This window comes from Carcharhinus amblyrhynchos, chromosome 9 (assembly GCF_965287045.1).
Source record: "Carcharhinus amblyrhynchos chromosome 9, sCarAmb.v2.hapA, whole genome shotgun sequence".
Taxonomy (NCBI): domain Eukaryota; kingdom Metazoa; phylum Chordata; class Chondrichthyes; order Carcharhiniformes; family Carcharhinidae; genus Carcharhinus; species Carcharhinus amblyrhynchos.
The window spans coordinates 2,249,587-2,268,052 of NC_137332.1; the positions used below are offsets into that span (position 1 = coordinate 2,249,587).

Genomic DNA, 18,466 nt, shown 5'->3' on the forward strand with positions numbered 1-18,466 from the left:
TAACTTTCCCAACATTGACTGGGACAGCCATAGTATTAAAGGGTTGGATGGGGAGAAATTTGTTGAGTGTTTTCAGGGGGAAATTTGTCATTCAGTATGTGGATGGCCTGACTAGAGAGGGAGCAAAACTTGACCTCCTCTTGGGAAATATGGAAAGGCAGGTGACAGACGTGTTAGTATAGGATCACTTTGGAACCAGCGACCATAGTTCTTTTAGTTTTAAGATAGCTATGGAGAATGATAGGTCTGGCCCAAAGATTAAAATTCTAAATTGGGGCAAAGGCCAATTTTGATGGTATTGGGCAAGAACTTTCAAAAGTTAATTAAGGGAGTCTGTGGGAAGGCAAAGAGATGTCTTGTAAATGGGAGGCTTTCAAAAATGTGTTAACTAGGGTTCAAGGTAAGCACATTCCTCTTAAAGTAAAGGGCAAGGCTGGCAGAAGTAAGGAACCCTGGATGACTCGGGATATTGAAGCCCTGGTCAAGAAGAAGAAGGAGGCACATGACATGCATAGACATCAGGGATCAAGTGAATCCTTTGAAGAGTATAGAGGGTGTGGGGGTAGAACAAAGAGAGAAATCAGGAGGGCAAAAAGGGGATACAAGATTGTTCTGGCACATAAGGCAGAGGAGAATCCAAAGAGCTTCTACAAATACATAAAGGACAAAATAGTAATTAGGCAGAGAGTAGGGCCTCTTAAGGATCAACAAGGTCATCTGTGTGCGGATCCACAAGAGATGGTGAGATCCTAAATGATTATTTCTCATCAATATTTATTGTTGAGAAAAGCATGGATGTTAGGGAAGTTGGGGGAATAAATAGTGATGTCTTGAGGAATATACATATTACAGAGGAGATGGTGCTGGAAGTTTTAAAGTGCATCAAGGTAGATAAATGCCCGGGACATTGTGGAAGGCTAGGGAGGAAATTGCAGGTCCCCTAGCAGGGATATTTGAATCATCAATAGTCATAGCTGAGGTGCCTGAAGATTGGAGGGTGGCAAATGTTATATCTTTATTTATAAAGGGCTTCAGGGAAAAGCCTGGGAACTACAGGCAATGAGCTTCACATCTGTGGTAGGTACGTTGTTGGAAGACAGGATCTACAGGCATTTAGAGACACAAAGACTGATTAGGGACGGTCAGCAAGGCTTTGTGAGTGGAAAATCATGTCTCCCAAATTTAATTGAGTTTTTTGAAGGGGTAACCAGTAAATATCTGAGGGCAGTGCAGTTGATGTTGTCTACATGGACTTTAGCAAGGCCTTTGACAAGGTACCGAATGATAGGTTGTTGCGATATCTGGGACTGGGGTAAACACTGTAAGAAGTCTCACAACACTAGGTTAAAGTCTAACAGATTTATTTGGTAGCAAAAGCCATTAGCTTTCAGAGTGCTGCCCCTTCATCAAGTGAGTGGGAGTTCTATTCACAAACAGGGCATGTAAAGACAAAAACTCAATTTACAAAATATTGGTGGAATGCGAGTCTTTACAGGTAATCAAGTCTTAAAAGTACAGACAATGTGAGTGGAGTAGTATTAAGAGCATAAGAACATAAGAAATAGGAGCAGGAGTAGGCCATCTAGCCCTTCGAGCCTGCCCCGCCATTCAATAAGATCATGGCTGATCTGTCGTGGCTCAGTTCCACATTCCCGCCCTCTCCCCATAACCCTTAATCCCCTCGCTAATCAAAAACCCATCAACCCGCGTCTTAAAAATATTTAGCGAGGCAGCCTCCACCACCTCAACGGGCAGAGAATTCCAGAGATTCACCACCCTTTGAGTGAAGAAGTTCCTCCTCAACTCCGTTCTAAACCGCCCCCCCTTTATCTTGAGGCTGTGCCCCCTAGTCCTACTGTCCTTTCTGAGCGGGAAGAGTCTCTCCACCTCTATCCTATCCATCCCATTCATCATCTTATATGTCTCAATGAGATCTCCCCTCATTCTTCTAAACTCTAATGAGTACAGGCCTAGTTTATTCAGCCTCTCCTCATAGCTCAACCCCCTCAACTCCGGTATCAGCCTAGTAAACCTCCTCTGCACTCCCTCCAAGGCCAAAATATCCTTGCGTAAGTACGGCGCCCAAAACTGCACACAGTACTCCAGCTGCGGCCTCACCAATGCCCTATACAGCCGCAAGACCTCCCTACTTTTATATTCAATTCCCCTCGCTATGAAGGCCAGCATCCCATTAGCCTTCCTGACCACCTGCTGCACCTGCACAGGTTAAAGAGATGTGTATTGTCTCCAGACAGCAGAGTTAGTGAGATTTTGCAAATCCAGGCAAGTTGAGGAGGTTACAGATAGTGTGACATGAACCCAAGATCCCGGTTGAGGCCGTCCTCATGTGTGCGGAACTTGGCTATCAGTCTTTGCTATGCGACTTTGCGTTGTGTGTTGTGAAGGCCGCCTTGGAGAATGCTTATCCAAAGATCAGAGGGCGAATGCCCATGACCACTGAAGTGTTCCCCAAAAGGAAGAGAACACTCTTGCCTGGTGATTGTCGAGCAGTGTTCATTCATTGTCGTAGTGCTTGCATGGTCTCCCCAACGTATCATGCCTTGGGACATCCTTTCCTGCAGCATATCAGGTACACAATGTTGGCCAAGTTGCAAGAGTATGTACCGTGTACCTGATGGATAGTATTCTCACGTGAGATGATGGCATCCGTGTCAATGGTCCAGCACGTCTTGCAGAGGTTGCTGTGGCAGGGTTGTGTGGCATCGTGATCATTGTTCTCCTGAGGGCTGGGTAGTTTACTGCGGACAATGGTCTGTTTGAGGTTGTGCAGTTGTTTGAAGGCAAGAAGTGGGGGTGTGGGAATGGCCTTGGCGAGTTGGTCATCTTCATCAATGACATGTTGAAGGCTCTGGAGAAGATGTCGTAGCTACTCTGCTAAGTACTAGATGATGAAGGATACTTTGTCCACCGTGTCCCGTATTTGTCTTCTGAGGATATCGATGCGTTTTTTGCTGTGGCGCATCGGAACTATCGATCGATGAGTCGAGCACCATATCCTGTTCTTATGAGGGCATCTTTCAGCATCATAAGAACATAAGAAATAGGAGCAGGAGTAGGCCATCCAGCCCCTCGAGCCTGCCCCGCCATTCAATAAGATCATGGCTGACCTGTCGTGGCTCAGTTCCACATTCCCGCCCTCTCCCCATAACCCTTAATCCCCTTGCGTCTGGAGGTGTCTGCTGTGATCTTCCTCATCTGAACAGATCCTGTGTATACGGAGGGCTCGTCCGTAGGGGATGGCTTCTTTAACATGTTTAGGGTAGAAGCTTGGCCGTCAGGAGGTGCGCCAACACCAGATTCATCAGCCGTATTCACAAGACAGCCCCGAACATCATCCAAGCACAACACAATGCCATCCGCGTTCTCAAGACCAACTGCAACATTGTCATCAAACCAGCAGACAAAGGAGGGGCCATCGTCATACTGAACAGAATGGATTACTGCAAAGAAGTGTACCAACAACTGAATAACGAAGGACACTACAGAGAGTTACCCGCAGATCTGACCAAAGAACACACCTGTCAACTCAACAGACTGATCAAGACCTTTGATCCTGACCATCAGAGCACCCTCTGTGCTCTCATCCCACATACTCCCGCGTTGGAGATCTCTACTGCCTCCCGAAGATACACAAGGCAAACACACCTGGCCGTCCCATCATATCAGGCAATGGGACCTTGTGCGAGGACTTCTCCGGCTACCTCGAGGGCATCCTGAAACCCATTGTACAAAGAACCCTTAGCTTTTGTCGTGACACTATGGACTTCCTACAGGAACTCAGCGCACATGGAGAAGTTAAACTAGAAGCACTCTTCGTCACAATAGATGTCTCAGCACTGTACACCAGCATTCCCCACGATGATGGTATTGCTGCAACTGCCTCAATACTCAATGCCGACAACTGCCAGTTTCCAGATGCAATTTTACAACTCATCCACTTCATCCTGGGCCACAATGTCTTCACCTTCACAACCAGTTCTACATCCAGACACACGGAACAGCTATGGAGACCAAATTTGCACCTCAGTATGTCAACATCTTCATGCACAGGTTCGAACAAGACTTCTTCACCACACAGGACCTTCAATCGATGCTATACACTAGATACATCGATGACATTTTCTTCCTTTGGACTCAGTGAACATCACTGAAACAACTATATGATGATATCAACAAGTTCCATTCCACCATCAGACTCACCATGGACTATTCTCCAGAATCGGTTGCATTCTTGGACACACGCATCTCCATTAAGCACAGTCACCTCAGCACTTCACTGTACCGCAAGCCCACACACAAACTCATGATGCTCCAGCTTCCAACCTAAACACGTTAAAGAAGCCATCCCCTACAGACAAGCCCTCAGTATACACAGGATCTGTTCAGATGAGGAGGATCACAACAGACACCTCCAGATGCTGAAAGATGCACTCATAAGAACAGGATATGGCGCTCGACTCATCGATCGATAATTCCAACGCGCCACAGCGAATAAACGCACCCACCTCCTCAAAAGACAAACACGGTACATGGTGAACAGAGCACCCATCGTCAACCAGTACTTCCCCAGGGCGGAGAAGTTATGACATCTTCTCCGGAGCCTTCAACATGTCATTAATGAAGACAAACATCTCGCCAAGGCCATCTCCATACTCACACTACTTGCCTTCAAACAACTGCACAACCTCAAACAGACTACCCAGCCTTTAGGGGAACATTGACCACAACACCACACAATTCTGCCACAGCAACCTCTGCAAGACATGCCAGATCATCGACACGGATGCCATCATCTCACGTGAGAACACCATCCACCAGGTACACAGTACATAGTCTTGCAACTCGGCCAATGTTGTCTACCTGATACACTGCAGGAAAGGATGTCCCGAGGCAGACCATGCAGATGCTGTGACAATGGATGAATGAACACTGCTCGACAATCACTAGGCAAGAGTGTTCTCTTCCTGTTGGGGAACACTTCGGCGGTCACAGGCATTCAGCCTCTGATCTTCGGGTAAGCGTTCTCCAAGGCGGCCTTCACAACACACGACAACGCAGAGTCACTTAGCAGAGACTGACAGCCAAGTTCCGTGCACATGAGGACGGCCTCAATCAGGATCTTGGGTTCAGGTCACACTATCTGTAACCCCCACGACTTGCCTAGGCTTGCAAAATCACACTAACTGGCGATATACAATATACATATACAAGTGCAGAAAGAAGCCTTTCGGCCCATCGAGTCTGCACCAACCAGAATCCCACCTAGGACCTACCCCCATATCCCTACATATTTTACCCACTAATCCCTCTAACCTAAGCATCTAAGGGGCAATTTTAGCATGGTCAATCAACCTAACCCACACATCTTTGGACTATGGGAGGAAACCAGAGCACCCGGAGGAAACCCACGCAGACATGAGGAGAATGTGCAAACTCCACACAGACAGTGACCCGAGCCGGGAATTGAACACAGGTCCCTAAGTGCTGTGAAGCAGCAGTGCTAACCACTGTGCTACCATGCTGTAAAGTTTGTGTCTTTATATGCTATTTGTGAATAAAACTCCCACTCACCTGACAAAGGGACAGTGCTCCGAAAGCTAGTAGCTTTTGCTACCAAATAAACCTGTTGGACTTTAACCTGGTGTTGTGATACTTCTTAATGACAGAAGCCAGAGGGTAGTTGTAGAGGGTTGTTGTTCAAACTGGAGCCTTTGACCAGCGGTGTGCCTCAGGGATCAGTGCTGGGTCCACTGTTATTTGTCACTTATATTAATGATTTGGATGAGAAAATAGGAGGCATGGTTTGTAAGTTTGCCGTTGACACCAAGCTTGGTGGCATTGGGGGCACTGAAGAAAGTTATCTCGGATTGCAACGGGATCTTGATCAATTGGGCCAGTGGGCTGACGAATGGCAGGTGGAGTATCAATCTTTGTTAGATCAATGCGAGATGATGCATTTTCGTAGATTAAACCAGGACAGGACTTACTCAGTTAATGATAGGGCACTGGGGAGAGTTACAGAACAAAGAGATCGAGGGCTACATGTTCATAGCCCCTTGAAAGTGGAGTCACAGGTGGACAGAGTGGCGAAGAAGACATTCAGCATGCTTGGTTTCATCGGTCAGAACACTAAATACACAAGTTGGGGCATGTTGAAGTTGTACAGGGCATTCGTAATGCCACACTTGCAATAATACTTGCTGTTTGTAATTTTCATAAATGACCTGGATGAGGAAGTGGAGGGATAGGTAAGTAAGTTTGCTGATGACACGAAGGTCGGTGGTGTTGTGGATGGTCTGGAAGGATGTCAAAAGTTGCAGCAGGACATAAATAGGATGCAGGACTGGGCGGAGAAGTGGCAGATGGACTTCAACGCGGATAAATGTGTAGTCGTCCATTTAGGCAGAACCAACGGGATGAACGAGTACACTATCAAGGGCAGGAGTCTTAGTAGTGTTGAAGAGCAGAAGGATCTTGGGGTCCGGGTACACAGGACTCTTAAATCGGCCTCGCAGGTGGAGGAGGTGGTCAAGAAGGCGTATGGTGTACTGGCCTTCATTAATCGAGGGATTGAGTTTAGGAGTCGGGAGGTAATGCTGCAACTTTATAAGACCCTTGTCAGGCCTCATTTGGAGTACTGTGCGCAGTTCTGGTCGCCTCACTATAGGAAAGACGTAGAAGCTATTGAAAGGGTACAGAGGACATTTACAAGGATGTTGCCTGGACTGGGAGGCATGCCTTATGAAGTTAGGTTGAGGGAGCTGGGACTCTTTTCCCTGGAGAGACGAAGGTTGAGAGGCGACCTGATAGAAGTTTATAAAATGTTGAGAGGAATAGATAGGGTGGATTCTCAGAGGCTATTTCCCGGGTTGAAATGGTCGCTACGAGAGGACACAGATTTAAGGTGCGGGGGGGAAAGTACAGAAGTGATGTTAGGGGTAAGTTTTTCACTCAGAGGGTAGTGAGTGAATGGAATCGGCTGCCGTCAGTGGTGGTGGAGGCGAACTCGCTGGGGTCTTTTAAAAGACTTCTGGATGAGTATATGGGGTTTAATGGGATTGGGGGTTATAGATAGGTCTATAGATTGGTAGGTGTTGATGTGATCGGCGCAACTCGTGGGCCGAAGGGCCTGTTTGTGCTGTAGTGTTCTATGTTCTAATATGTACAGTTGTGTCCAGCCTATTATAGAAAGACTATTATTAAACTAAGAACAAAGAAAATTAAAGCACAGGAACAGGCCCTTCAGCCCTCCAAGCCTGCACTGGCCAAGCTGCCTGACTTAACTAAAATCCCTGACCCTTCCGGGGACCATTTCCCTCTATTCCCATCCTATTCATATATTTGTCAAGATGCCCCTTAAAAGTCATTATCCACTTCCACTACCTCCCTGGCAATGAGTTCCAGGCACCCACTACTCTATGTAAAAAATCTGCCTCGTACATCTCCTTTAAACCTTGCCCTTCACATCTTACACCTGTGCCCCCCTAGTAATTGACCCTTACACCCTGGGAAAAAGCTTCTGACTATTCACTCTGTCTGTGCCTTTCATAATCTTGTAGACTTTTATAAGGTCGCCCCTCTACCTCCGTTCGTTCCAGTGAAAACAAATCAAGTTTCTCCAACCTTTCCTCATAGCTAATGCCCTTCATACCAGGCAACATCCTGGTAAATCTTTTCTGTACTGTCTCCAAAGCCTCCACATCCTTCTGGCAGTGTGGTGACCAGAATTGAACACTATATTCCAATTGCGGGCTAACTAAGGTTCTATAAAGCTGCAACATGACTTGTCAATTTTCAAACTCAATGCCCCAGCCAATGAAGGCAAGCATGCCGTATGCCTTCTTGACTACCTTCTCCACCTGCATTGCCAATTTCAGTGACCTGTGTACCTGTACACCTAGATCCCTTTGCCTATCAATACTCTTAAGAGTTCTGCCATTTACTGCATATTTCCTACCTGTATTAGTCCTTCCAAAATGAATTACCTCATGAGAAAGAATGTAAAAAAGATTTACTAGGATACCCTACTGGGACTTGATGGTTTGAGTTATGAGAAGAGGCTGGATAGATTGGGACTTTTCTCTGGACTGTAGAAGGCTGAGGGGTGATCTTAAACAAAAAACAAAGAACAAACAAAGAACAACCCAGCACGGGAAACAGGCCCTTCGGCCCAACGAGCCTGCGCCGCCGCATCACCCTACACCTATTCTACCCTGCATGTCTACGAATGGAACCCCTAACTTAGCCAGATTCAGGGGAGAATAGTGTCAATTTGGTAAAACCAATCAGCCTAAGAGCACATCTTTGGGGTGTGGGAGGAAACCGGAGCGCCCGGAGGAAACCCACGCAACCACAGGGAGAATGCGCAAACTCCCACAGACACAGGCTCAAATCCATGTATCTGCACAGCTAGCAGTGCTAGTCACCGAGCTGTTGCGGCGCCCGTCTACCGGTCCAGGATCAAGCACACACACCGACACGAAGTACTAGGCCACTCCCGGAACTTCCAAGAGCAGCCCATGCACGACCCACCGTGTGCATGCCCCTCGTTTGACACGAGGTGGACCTCCACCTGCGGAATAAAAAGACAAAAACGTTAATCTTACAAGCCTGCTTTTCTGGTGTCTCCCGAGGTTATAACCTTATTTAATAGCCCCTACCATAACCCTCCATCCTCGTTTCACTCATGTGTCTATCTAACTGAACCTTAAACGAGTCCAAAGTTCCTGCCTCCACCACCCTACTCGGTAGCGCATTCCATACCCCCACAACTCTCTGTGTAAAGAACCTTCCTCTCACTTCCAAATTATACGTCTCCCCCCTCACCCTTAAATCATGACCTCTCGTGTTTGTACCCAGTCTAGGGAGCAGTCTCTCACTATTAACTCTATCTATTCCCTTCAGTATCTTATATACCTCTATCATGTCCCCCCTCAATCTCCGTCTTTCCAAGGAGAATAGTCCCAGTTTCTCCAACCTTTCCTTGTAACCCAGCCCCTCCATGCCAGGCAACATCCTGGTAACCCTCCTCTGCACCCTTTCCAGAGACTCCACGTCCTTCCGGTAGTAAGGTGACCAGAACTGGACGCAGTACTCCAAATGCGGTCTAACCAACGTTCTATACAACTGAAGCATTAGACGGCAGCTTTTATACTCTATACCCCTTCCTATAAAGGCTAACATTCCATAAGCCTTCCTAACAACCTTCTCCACTTGTGACGCAACCTTCATGGATTTGTGAACCTGCACTCCCAGGTACCTCTGTATGTCTATACTCCTAATCTGTCTACCTTTTATCACATAGCTCCTCTCTGCATTATTCCTTCCAAAATGCATCACCTCGCATTTGTCAGGATTAAATTCCTTAATTCCTTCAGGATTAAAATCTTATTGAGGTCTATAAAATAATGAGGGGCATAGACCAGCTAGATAGTCAATATCTTTTCCCAAAGGTAGGGAGTCTAAAACTAGAGGGCATAGGTTCAAGTTGAGAAGTGTCCAGATGGACAATTTTTTAACAGAGGATGATGAGTGTCTGGAACAAGCTGCCAGGGGTAGTTGAAGAGGCGGGTACAGTTTTGTTTTTTAAAATGTATTTAGACAGTGACATGGGTGTAGAGGAATATGGGCCAATTGCAGGCAATTGAGACGAGTTTAGGGGTTTGAGAAAAAAGGGCAGTATGGACAAGTTGAGCCAAAGGGCCTGTTTCTATGCTGTAAACTTCTATGACCCTATAATATGTTAAGCTCTACACCATGTGCTCTTACCTTGTGAGTAGTCTTTGATGTGACACCTTATCAAATGCCTTCTGGCATTTATTATTGATCATAATCTTAATCAATGCATGTATTATACTTCTTAGATGCTAAGATGTAGGCCAGCTGGTCCTGAGAATTTGTTAGCCTTTAGGACTAATAATTGCCCCAGCAGTCTTTTACTGGTGATGGTAATTGTTTTAAGTTCCTCCCTCCTATTAACCTCTTGGCTTTCAAGTATATTTGGCAGGACTTCTAATTCATCCTTTTTGATCTGATTTATTTTATTGTTGTCACATGTATTGGTATATAGTGAAAAGCATTGTTTCTCGCATGCTATACAGACAAAGAATATCGTACATGGAGAAGGAAAGGAGAGAACGCAGAATGTATTGTTACACTCATAGCTAGGATATAGAGAAAGATCAACTTAGTGCAAGATAGGTCCATTCAAAAATCTGATGGCAGCAGGGAAGAAGCTGTTCTTGAGTCAGTTGGTAAGCATCCTCAAACTTTTGTATCTTTTTCCCAAAGGAAGAAGGTGGAAGAGAGTGTGTCCAAGGTGCGTGAGGTCCTTGATTACGCTGGTTGCTTTTCTGAGGTAGCTGGCAGTGTAGATGGTGTCAAAGGATGGAAGGTTGGTTTGAGTGATGGACTGGGCTTCATTCATGACCCTTTGTAGTTTCTTGCAGTCTTGAACAAAGCAGAAGCTATACCAAGCTGTAATACAAAGAATGCTTTCTATGGTGCATCTGTAGAAGTTGGTCAGAGTTATAGCGGACACACTGAATTTCCTTAATCTCCTGAGAAAGTAGAGGCATTGGTAGGCTTTCTTAATTATAGCTTCCACGTGAAGGGACCAGGATAGGTTGTTTGTGATTTGGACACCTAAAAACTTAAAGCTCTCAACCATTTCTACTTCATCCCTGTTGATGTAGACAGGAGCATGTCCTCCCCTACACTTCCTGAAGTCGATGATGATCTCCTTTGTTTTGCTGATATTGAGGGAGAGATTTCTGTTGTCATACCAGTTCACCAGATTCTCTATCTTTCTTGTATCTCGTCACTGTTTGAGATCTGACCCACAAAGGTGGTGTCATCGGCAAACTTGAAAATTGAGTTGGAGGGGAATTTGGCACAGTCAAAGGTGTAACACAAAGTATAGTAGGGGGCTGAGGACGTAGGGGCACGGGTGTTCAGGATGATCATAGAGGAAGTGTTGTTGCCTATCCTTACTGATTGCAGTCTGTGAGTTGAGAAGTTAGGATCCAGCCGCAGAGGGAGGAGCTGAGCCCCAGATCATGAAGTTTGGAGATGAGTGTTGTAAGAATACTGGTGTTAAAGGCTGAGCTGTAATCTATGAATAGGAGACAGGCATAGGTGTCTTTGTTATTTAGGTGTTCCAGAGTTGAGTGTAGGGCCAGGAAGATCTGTTGCGGTGGTAGGTGAACTATTGTGGACCCAGGCAATCTGGTAGTCAGGAATTGATTTGTGCCATGACTAACCTTTTGAAGCCTTTCCTAATGATGGATGTCAGAGTCACCGGCTGATAGTCACGAGGCACACTGCCTCACTTTTCTTTGGTACCAGGATGATGGTCATCTTCTTGAAGCAGGTCGGCAACTCAGGTTGGTATAAACAGAGGTTAAAGATGTCTGCAAAAACCCCTGCCGGCTGATCCACAGAGGACCTGAATGCTCATCTGGGTACCCCACCTAGGCCAGTTCCGTGGTTGATTTTTGAGAAGGCTGCTCTGTTGTTGACAATGGTGACTCAGATACAGGTTCATCTAAGGCTTCTGGGATGGAGGGCATGCTCTCACTGACCTTTTGCTCAAAACAGGCATAGAATGCATTTCATCAGAGAGAGGTGCATTGGAGCTGGTGATTTTACCCGCCTTCATCTTGTCATCTGTTAAGTCTTGCAAACCTTGCCATAGTTGGAGGAACTCCATGTGGCTAGCCTGGGACTCTGGCTTGGTCCTGTACTGTCTTTTGGCATCTTTGATGGATCTCCGTAGATCATATCTGGTTTTCTTGTAATAGGTTAGGGTTGCCTGAATTGAACGCCTCAGACCTCGACTTCAGCAGGCAGCGGATATCCCTGTTCATCCATGGTTTCCGGCTGGGAAACACGCAGATTTGCTTCTTTAGCACACAGTCTTCTATACAGTTACTAATGAAGTCAGTTACTGACGTGGCATACTCATTCAGGCTGGTCACAGAGGTTTTAAGTATTGACAGGTCCACTGACTCTAAGCAGCCCCATAGGAGATTATCCGATTCCTCAGACCAACATTGCACAACTTGCTTTGATGGATGCTCCTGCTTCAGTTTTTGCTTGTAAGTGGGGAGCAGGAGCACAGCCTTGTGGTTTGATTTACCAAAGTGTGGGTGGGCGATAGAACAGTAGGTACGTTTGATATTTGTGTAGCAATGGTCGAGAATCTTTGAACCTCTGGTGGAGCAGAAGATGTGTTGGTGGTAACTTGGTAGTACATTCTTGAGCTTGCCCTGATTGAAATCCCCAGCCATGATGAACAGGGTTATTTGTGGTAGTGTATATTTCATCCAGAGCGGTCTTCATGTCCACGTGGGGTAGGATGTAAACTGCTGTCAGAATAATAGCAGAGAGCGAGATTTCCATTGTGCTCCCTCTGCCTCCAATCCAGGTGATTAATGCCAATACTGAGGCCAGAGCTGTGAAATTGACACGCCACTCGGCATCAGTATTTTCTGGCACTCCCCTCCCTGACCGCCATTCCCACTTTCGCGGGGAGGGCAGGGAGGGCGGGGGGGGGGGGGGCGCAAAAAGTCATCGCTCCTTTCGCGTCCGTCATTTTAAAATATTCACAGCTAGGTCAAGCTTACCTGGATGTGGCTCAAAGTTTGGCTCTCTGAACACTCTGTGCCTGAAAACATTTTTCTTTGGCCTAAAGTTTGGAGATTTCCCCCTTTCCCACAGTGAAATGCGTGGGTAAATGCCAGAGGTTATTTCATTGGCTTCGCACCGATCCTAAACACAGAATAAAATGAAGATAAGCTGTTGAAATATGTAATTCTCTGCTGTGAATAGCTTGTCAAATTACATAAACAGCCTAATAAAGAGATCAAAAGGAAAATACAAATGATGGCAACCTGAAATTGGAAGAGAAAAATGCAGTAACTCTTCAACAGGTCCAGTTCTGACTTACACACACACACACACACGAAAAATGAATGTCCTGACATTGTTCCTACAGCTAATACTCTTTCCAGGGACAGACTTAGGTCAACTTCACATCACATGGAGCATTTCACACAGGACCCCATTGGGGCAGCCTGTAACACCATCACCAGATAACTCAGCAATATTTGTTAACCTGATGAGAAAGTAGAATTATGTTAAGAAATTGAACTATAGAACATTTTTACTTCAATTATTTATTTGAATCAGTAAATATAAAGTTGCGAAATCTGAGATAGTTTGTTTCCATGGAGATATTGAGTCCAGTCTTCAATTTCTCCTTAAAAATAAGGATTGTTACTTGCACTGCAGTTAATAATCTGATTTCTCTGCTGAATCTAAATGAACAGACACCCTCAGCTGAATTATTCCCTGTTATGGTGGTGAGTATGAAGGCAAACAAGTGGAGAAATTTGCACTGCTGGCAGGTGTGTCAGTTTGCAAGCATAGGCCATTTTCCTGGAAGGGGACTGAGGTTACAGGAGTGCTACCAGCCTGGAATTTTCTAATATTTCTGGATGCCTCCTCAAGCATCAGGGACTAGGCTAGCTGTTTAGAGTGGAGGCAGCCTTCTGGTAGTAGACCAAGGGGCCAGTGTTCCAGGCAGATCCTCCCCTCCCACTTGGTCACAGCTGAGGCAGCATGTTGGGTGACATACCCCCGTCATAATGGCAGCCCAGTTGCAGAGACATTCTTTTCAATTGAAAACTTTTAAAAGTTGCAGAGAGTGCACCTTCATCTCTCTCCCTTACCTGAACTATTGGCTTCATCTACTTCTGAATTAGGCTATGGGCCTTCCAACTTTGAAAGCTTATGCTCTGGACAGTAACTGACCAATTGAGGAAAAATCACAGCACTGTGTCTGTTTCCCACACAGTGTGGGGATATGGCTCCTATTTGACCTGACAATGCAACAAAATTCAAAACCTTGACCCTTGTATCAACCAGCACAGAGAGATAAACAGATGAAGCAGATGAGACGGCTTGTCAATGTTGTACAAGACATTGCTCAGGCCACTCTTGGAATTCTGTGCACAGTTCTGGTCACTCTATTATAAAAAGGATATTATTAATCTGAAAAGAGTGCAGAAAAGATTTATTAGGATGCTACCGGGACTTGATGATTTGAGTTATAAGGGGAGGCTGAATAGACGGGGACATTTTTCCTCTGGAGCATAGGAGGCTAAGTGGTGATCTTATCAAGGTCTACAAAATAATGAGGGAGATAGATCAGCTAGATAGTCAACATCTTTTCCCAAAGGCAGGAGGACATAGGTTTAAGGTGAAAGGGGCAAGTTACAAAAGGAGCCAAAAGCGTAATTTTTTCACACTGAGGGAAGTGAGCGTCTGGAACAAACTGCCGGAAGTAGTAGTAGAGACAGGTATAATTTTGTATGTTAGAAAGCATTTAGACAGTCACAAGGGTAAGATGGGTATAGAGGGATATGGACCAAATATGGGCAATTGGGATCAGCTTAGGTGATTTTTAAAAAAAGGGCAGCATGAACAAGTTGGGCCAAAAGGCCTGTTTCCCATGCTGTAAACCTCTATGACTCTATGTACCTGCAACAACTGAAGATTCAGTTTATTTTTATCAATCTCAAATTGGACAACGTTGCACCAATCATCCTGTTTGCTGCCGGCTACCTAGATAATCAATGAAACAATGTCATTACCACATGTACAGACTAAAAACTACAATTTAACAAACATTCATAACACATCATTTCAAGCATATTGAAAAACTGGACTTGATTTTGCAATTTCTCAATCTCAAGTTTATATCTACAGCAACTGGAAATGAATTCAAACTTTAAATCAGCAGCAACTCTCTGAATAAAACCTGTCGCTGATGAAAAGACCCGGGTTGTTGCCAATCTCAGCTCTGCAGACTTTCAAGGCAGAGACACACATTCCAATAACAAAATTAAAGCCAAGGGATTGCAGCTGCAATAAAATTGTCTCCAACCCAGTGTCCTGATACACAGTCTCACCCAGTACCCTGATACACAGTCTCACGTGGTGCCTGGATATACAGTCCCACCCAGTGCCCTGACATACTACACCACCCAGAGTTCTGATAAATAATACCCCCAAAGTTCTTGGGCAGCACAGTGACACAGTGGTTAGCACTGTTGCCTCAGCGCCAGGAACCCAGGTTTGATTCCTGGCTTGGGTCACTATCTGCATAGAGTCTACACGTTCTCCCCATGTCTGCATGGGTTTCCTCCAGGCACTCCTGTTTCCTCCCACAGTCCAAAAGACGTGCTAATTTGGTGCACTGGCCATGCTAAATTCTCCCTCAGTGTACTCAAACAGGCATCGGAGTGTGGCAACTGGGGAATTTTCACAACAACTTCATTGCAGTGTTAATGTAAGGCTACTTGTGACACTAATAAATAAACTTTAAAGGTGCCCTGTAACACTAGTGATGATACAGAGACCTAGGGTGGGACTTTCTGAACCTTCGCACTGGTGGGATTTTCCACTCCCCCTGAAGTTGACCCTGGTTCCCTAGCTGCCACACACGTGAGCCAAGCAAAACATTATTGATTTCATAGAACATAGAACAGTACAGCACAGTACAGGCCCTTCAGCCCTCGATGTTGTGGAGAGCTATGTCCAAACCCAAGATCAAGTTATCCCACTCCCTATCATTCTGGCGTGCTCCATGTGCCTATCCAATAACCGCTTGAAAGTTCCTAAAGTGTCCGACTCCACTATCATAGCAAACTGAAAGATCCATGGCGAATAGCAAGCCTCCTCCTCTGTGGGAAAAAGTGCTGTGAGGGTTCTTGAAAATTCCAATCTAATGTTATTTTGTTGGGGTGGGGAAGCGGGATGGGGTGGGGTGGGGGGGCAGGAGGATTCTAAACATACACATTAATTTCTAATAATCCCTGATGTATATTCCCAGCATAGTGCTGACTCACCCACATACTGCCATCCTCCAGTGAGTGGATTCCCCGACTGCACAACTCCGAGGACACCCTTCTTTCTGGATAACCTTGTTGTTTACATGGAGCTAATAGAGATCTGGTTCAGTGAAATAAGTTAGAAAATAGTGCCATGTTAGTGTTTCAATACTGGTTGTTACAATGTCTAGTTTTTAATCAGGCAAAGGAAGCACTCTATGATAAAAGCTTCATTAAATGTTACTGGTGATGATGGAATTAGACTGAGAGCTGCTGCTTCTCAGACTTAGCCACTGAAAGATTTTTCTCATCCTCCTTCCTTGACTCACAAACTCACAGGGTGGAATTTTCCATTTTTAAAACTAAGTGTGGTGGTGTTTGGTTTCGTGGTGTGTATCCCGTTGCTTGGAATGGTGGGAATAGTGGCCAATTCCAATCTTCAAAGCTCATAAATTTTGCACAGCTGAGTATCTCTTCGAATCACTTAGTGGCTCAGGATCTGATTATCTGCCCTGCCATTAACGGGGGTGGAGGGCATGGGGGGATGGAAGGGGGGTGTCAAAGATCCTGATGCCACATTTAACCACTGGCCAAGCACACCTATCTCACTCCCTTGAGCCCATTTATTTCCAGGAGACCGTTAGAGGTGTCTGCAAGTCATAAGGAAAAAGCAGCATGATGCTTCAGCCACAACATCCTCCAGGACTAGCAAGTTTACGGATGATACTAAGATTGCTGGAGCTGCAAATAGAGATGAAGGTTATCAGAGAATATTGTTACAACGCCGAGGTTAATCCCCCTTACCTCGCTTAGCCATCTGGTAAAAGTGTTTGGGAAGGTGTTAACCGTTCTACCTTAACATTTAAAAGTTCATTAACATAAAGACCTGACACACGCTTTAAGAGAATAATAAGTGATTTGATTTTTAACCAAACAGGAACTTTAACTAAACCAGTAGCATTTTAATTGAAAGAAAGTTCAACTGAAACGCTGCTCAAATAAACACAAGGAACATTCATTACCAAAACAGTAATAACAGAATTTTAGTCACTCTCAAAGAAAATATATAACCAGATCTGAGAGCGTTGGGAAGTTTCGGACTTCTTTGATAGTTGTCCACTGCATGTAAGCACTGTCTGATTTGGTATTTTTTGTTGGTTAGAGGTGATTTATCTTGAGACCTGTCTGAAGCTTGCAGGGTGAAGAATCAACCGATCTAGTTTATCTAACTATCCTTAACTGCCTTTAACTGCCTCAGGTGATCGGGCCCTGCTTCTGGCTGAACTCCTGGCTCAACCCTGATGGAACTGAACTGAAGGCAATCAAGTTCCTCTTTTGTATTACTGATGATCTATGCATTATCTCCATCAAGGATTGGTTTAATGCTGACAACAATAGCAAGTTCATATCTGATAGGTTCCCTTTGGCTGAGTATCTTCTTTAAACTCATAGGCTAACAAAATGCAATAAGCTGCAGTCTGTTCCCAAGGCAACACTGTGCTGTCTGGTCCTTGAAACAGATGTTGCAACTTAGAGTCTGTGTGTACTCTGCATTTTAAACATCTCAGCATTGAACAAAATCAGCTTTTAAAGGGACTGACATAAAAGGACCACACACTGTTGTTTTCCCTCTAGTATTTTATATTCTTTACATCTTTAAAAACTCATCTGCACAACACTACAGCAGGATATTGATTGGCTGGGTGGAGAAACGGCAAATGGAATTTAATCTGGACAAAAGCGAGGTGGTGCATTTTGGTCGATAAAATTCAGGTGAGAGCTGTAAAATAAATGGCAGAACCATCAAGAGCATAGACACACAGAGAGATCTCGGAGTACAGGTCCACAGATCCTTAAAAGTGGCAGCACAGGTGAAAAAGGTGATGAACATCTGTTGGGGCATCAAATATAAAAGTTAGCAGATTATGTTACAGTTGTATAAAACATTAGTTAGGCTACATTTGGAATACTGTATCCAATTCTGGTCGTCATGCAACCAGAAGGACATGGAGGCTTTGGAGGAAGCCATACGTTGCCTAGTATGGAGGGTATTCACTATCATAGAATTCCTACAGTGCAGAAGGAAGCCATTCAGCCCATCAAGTCTGCACCAACCACAATCCCACCTATTCCTGTAACCCTCATAATTATCCTGCTAATCCCCCGACACTCGTGTTAATTTAGCGTGACCAATCAACCTAACCCGCACATCTTTGGAGAAAGAGAGATTGAATAAAGTGGGACTGGGGGACAGGAGAGATCAAATATACTGGGATTGTTCTCCCTGGAAAGATGGAGGCTGAGGGGTAACCTGACAGAATTATGAGGGGCATAGATAAGGTAAATAGTTGGAAGCTTTTTCTCAGGGCAGAAATGGCAATTACAAGAGGGCACATGTTCAAACAGTGGGAAATATTCAGTAGAGCTGTGCAGAAGTTTTTTTACACAGAGGGTGGTGGGGGCCTGGAATGAACTGCCAAGTGAGGTGGACACATTAGTGACATTTAAGAACATAAGAACATAAGAAATAGGAGCAGGAGCAGGCCATC

At 45.1% G+C, this 18,466-nt stretch overlaps 1 protein-coding gene across 1 annotated transcript in view; it reads right to left on the minus strand.

The window, feature by feature from the left end:
• Nucleotides 1–18,466, minus strand: part of LOC145348244 (leucine-rich repeat and IQ domain-containing protein 3-like) — a 77,098-nt gene that overhangs the window by 18,391 nt on the left and 40,241 nt on the right. The window contains exons 4-6 of the mRNA XM_080196445.1: nucleotides 15,936–16,038; nucleotides 14,566–14,649; nucleotides 12,648–12,792 (exon numbers count right to left, since the gene is read on the minus strand). Coding sequence (XP_080052571.1) covers nucleotides 12,648–12,792; nucleotides 14,566–14,649; nucleotides 15,936–16,038 — 332 coding nt within the window. The remainder of the gene's footprint in view (nucleotides 1–12,647; nucleotides 12,793–14,565; nucleotides 14,650–15,935; nucleotides 16,039–18,466) is intronic.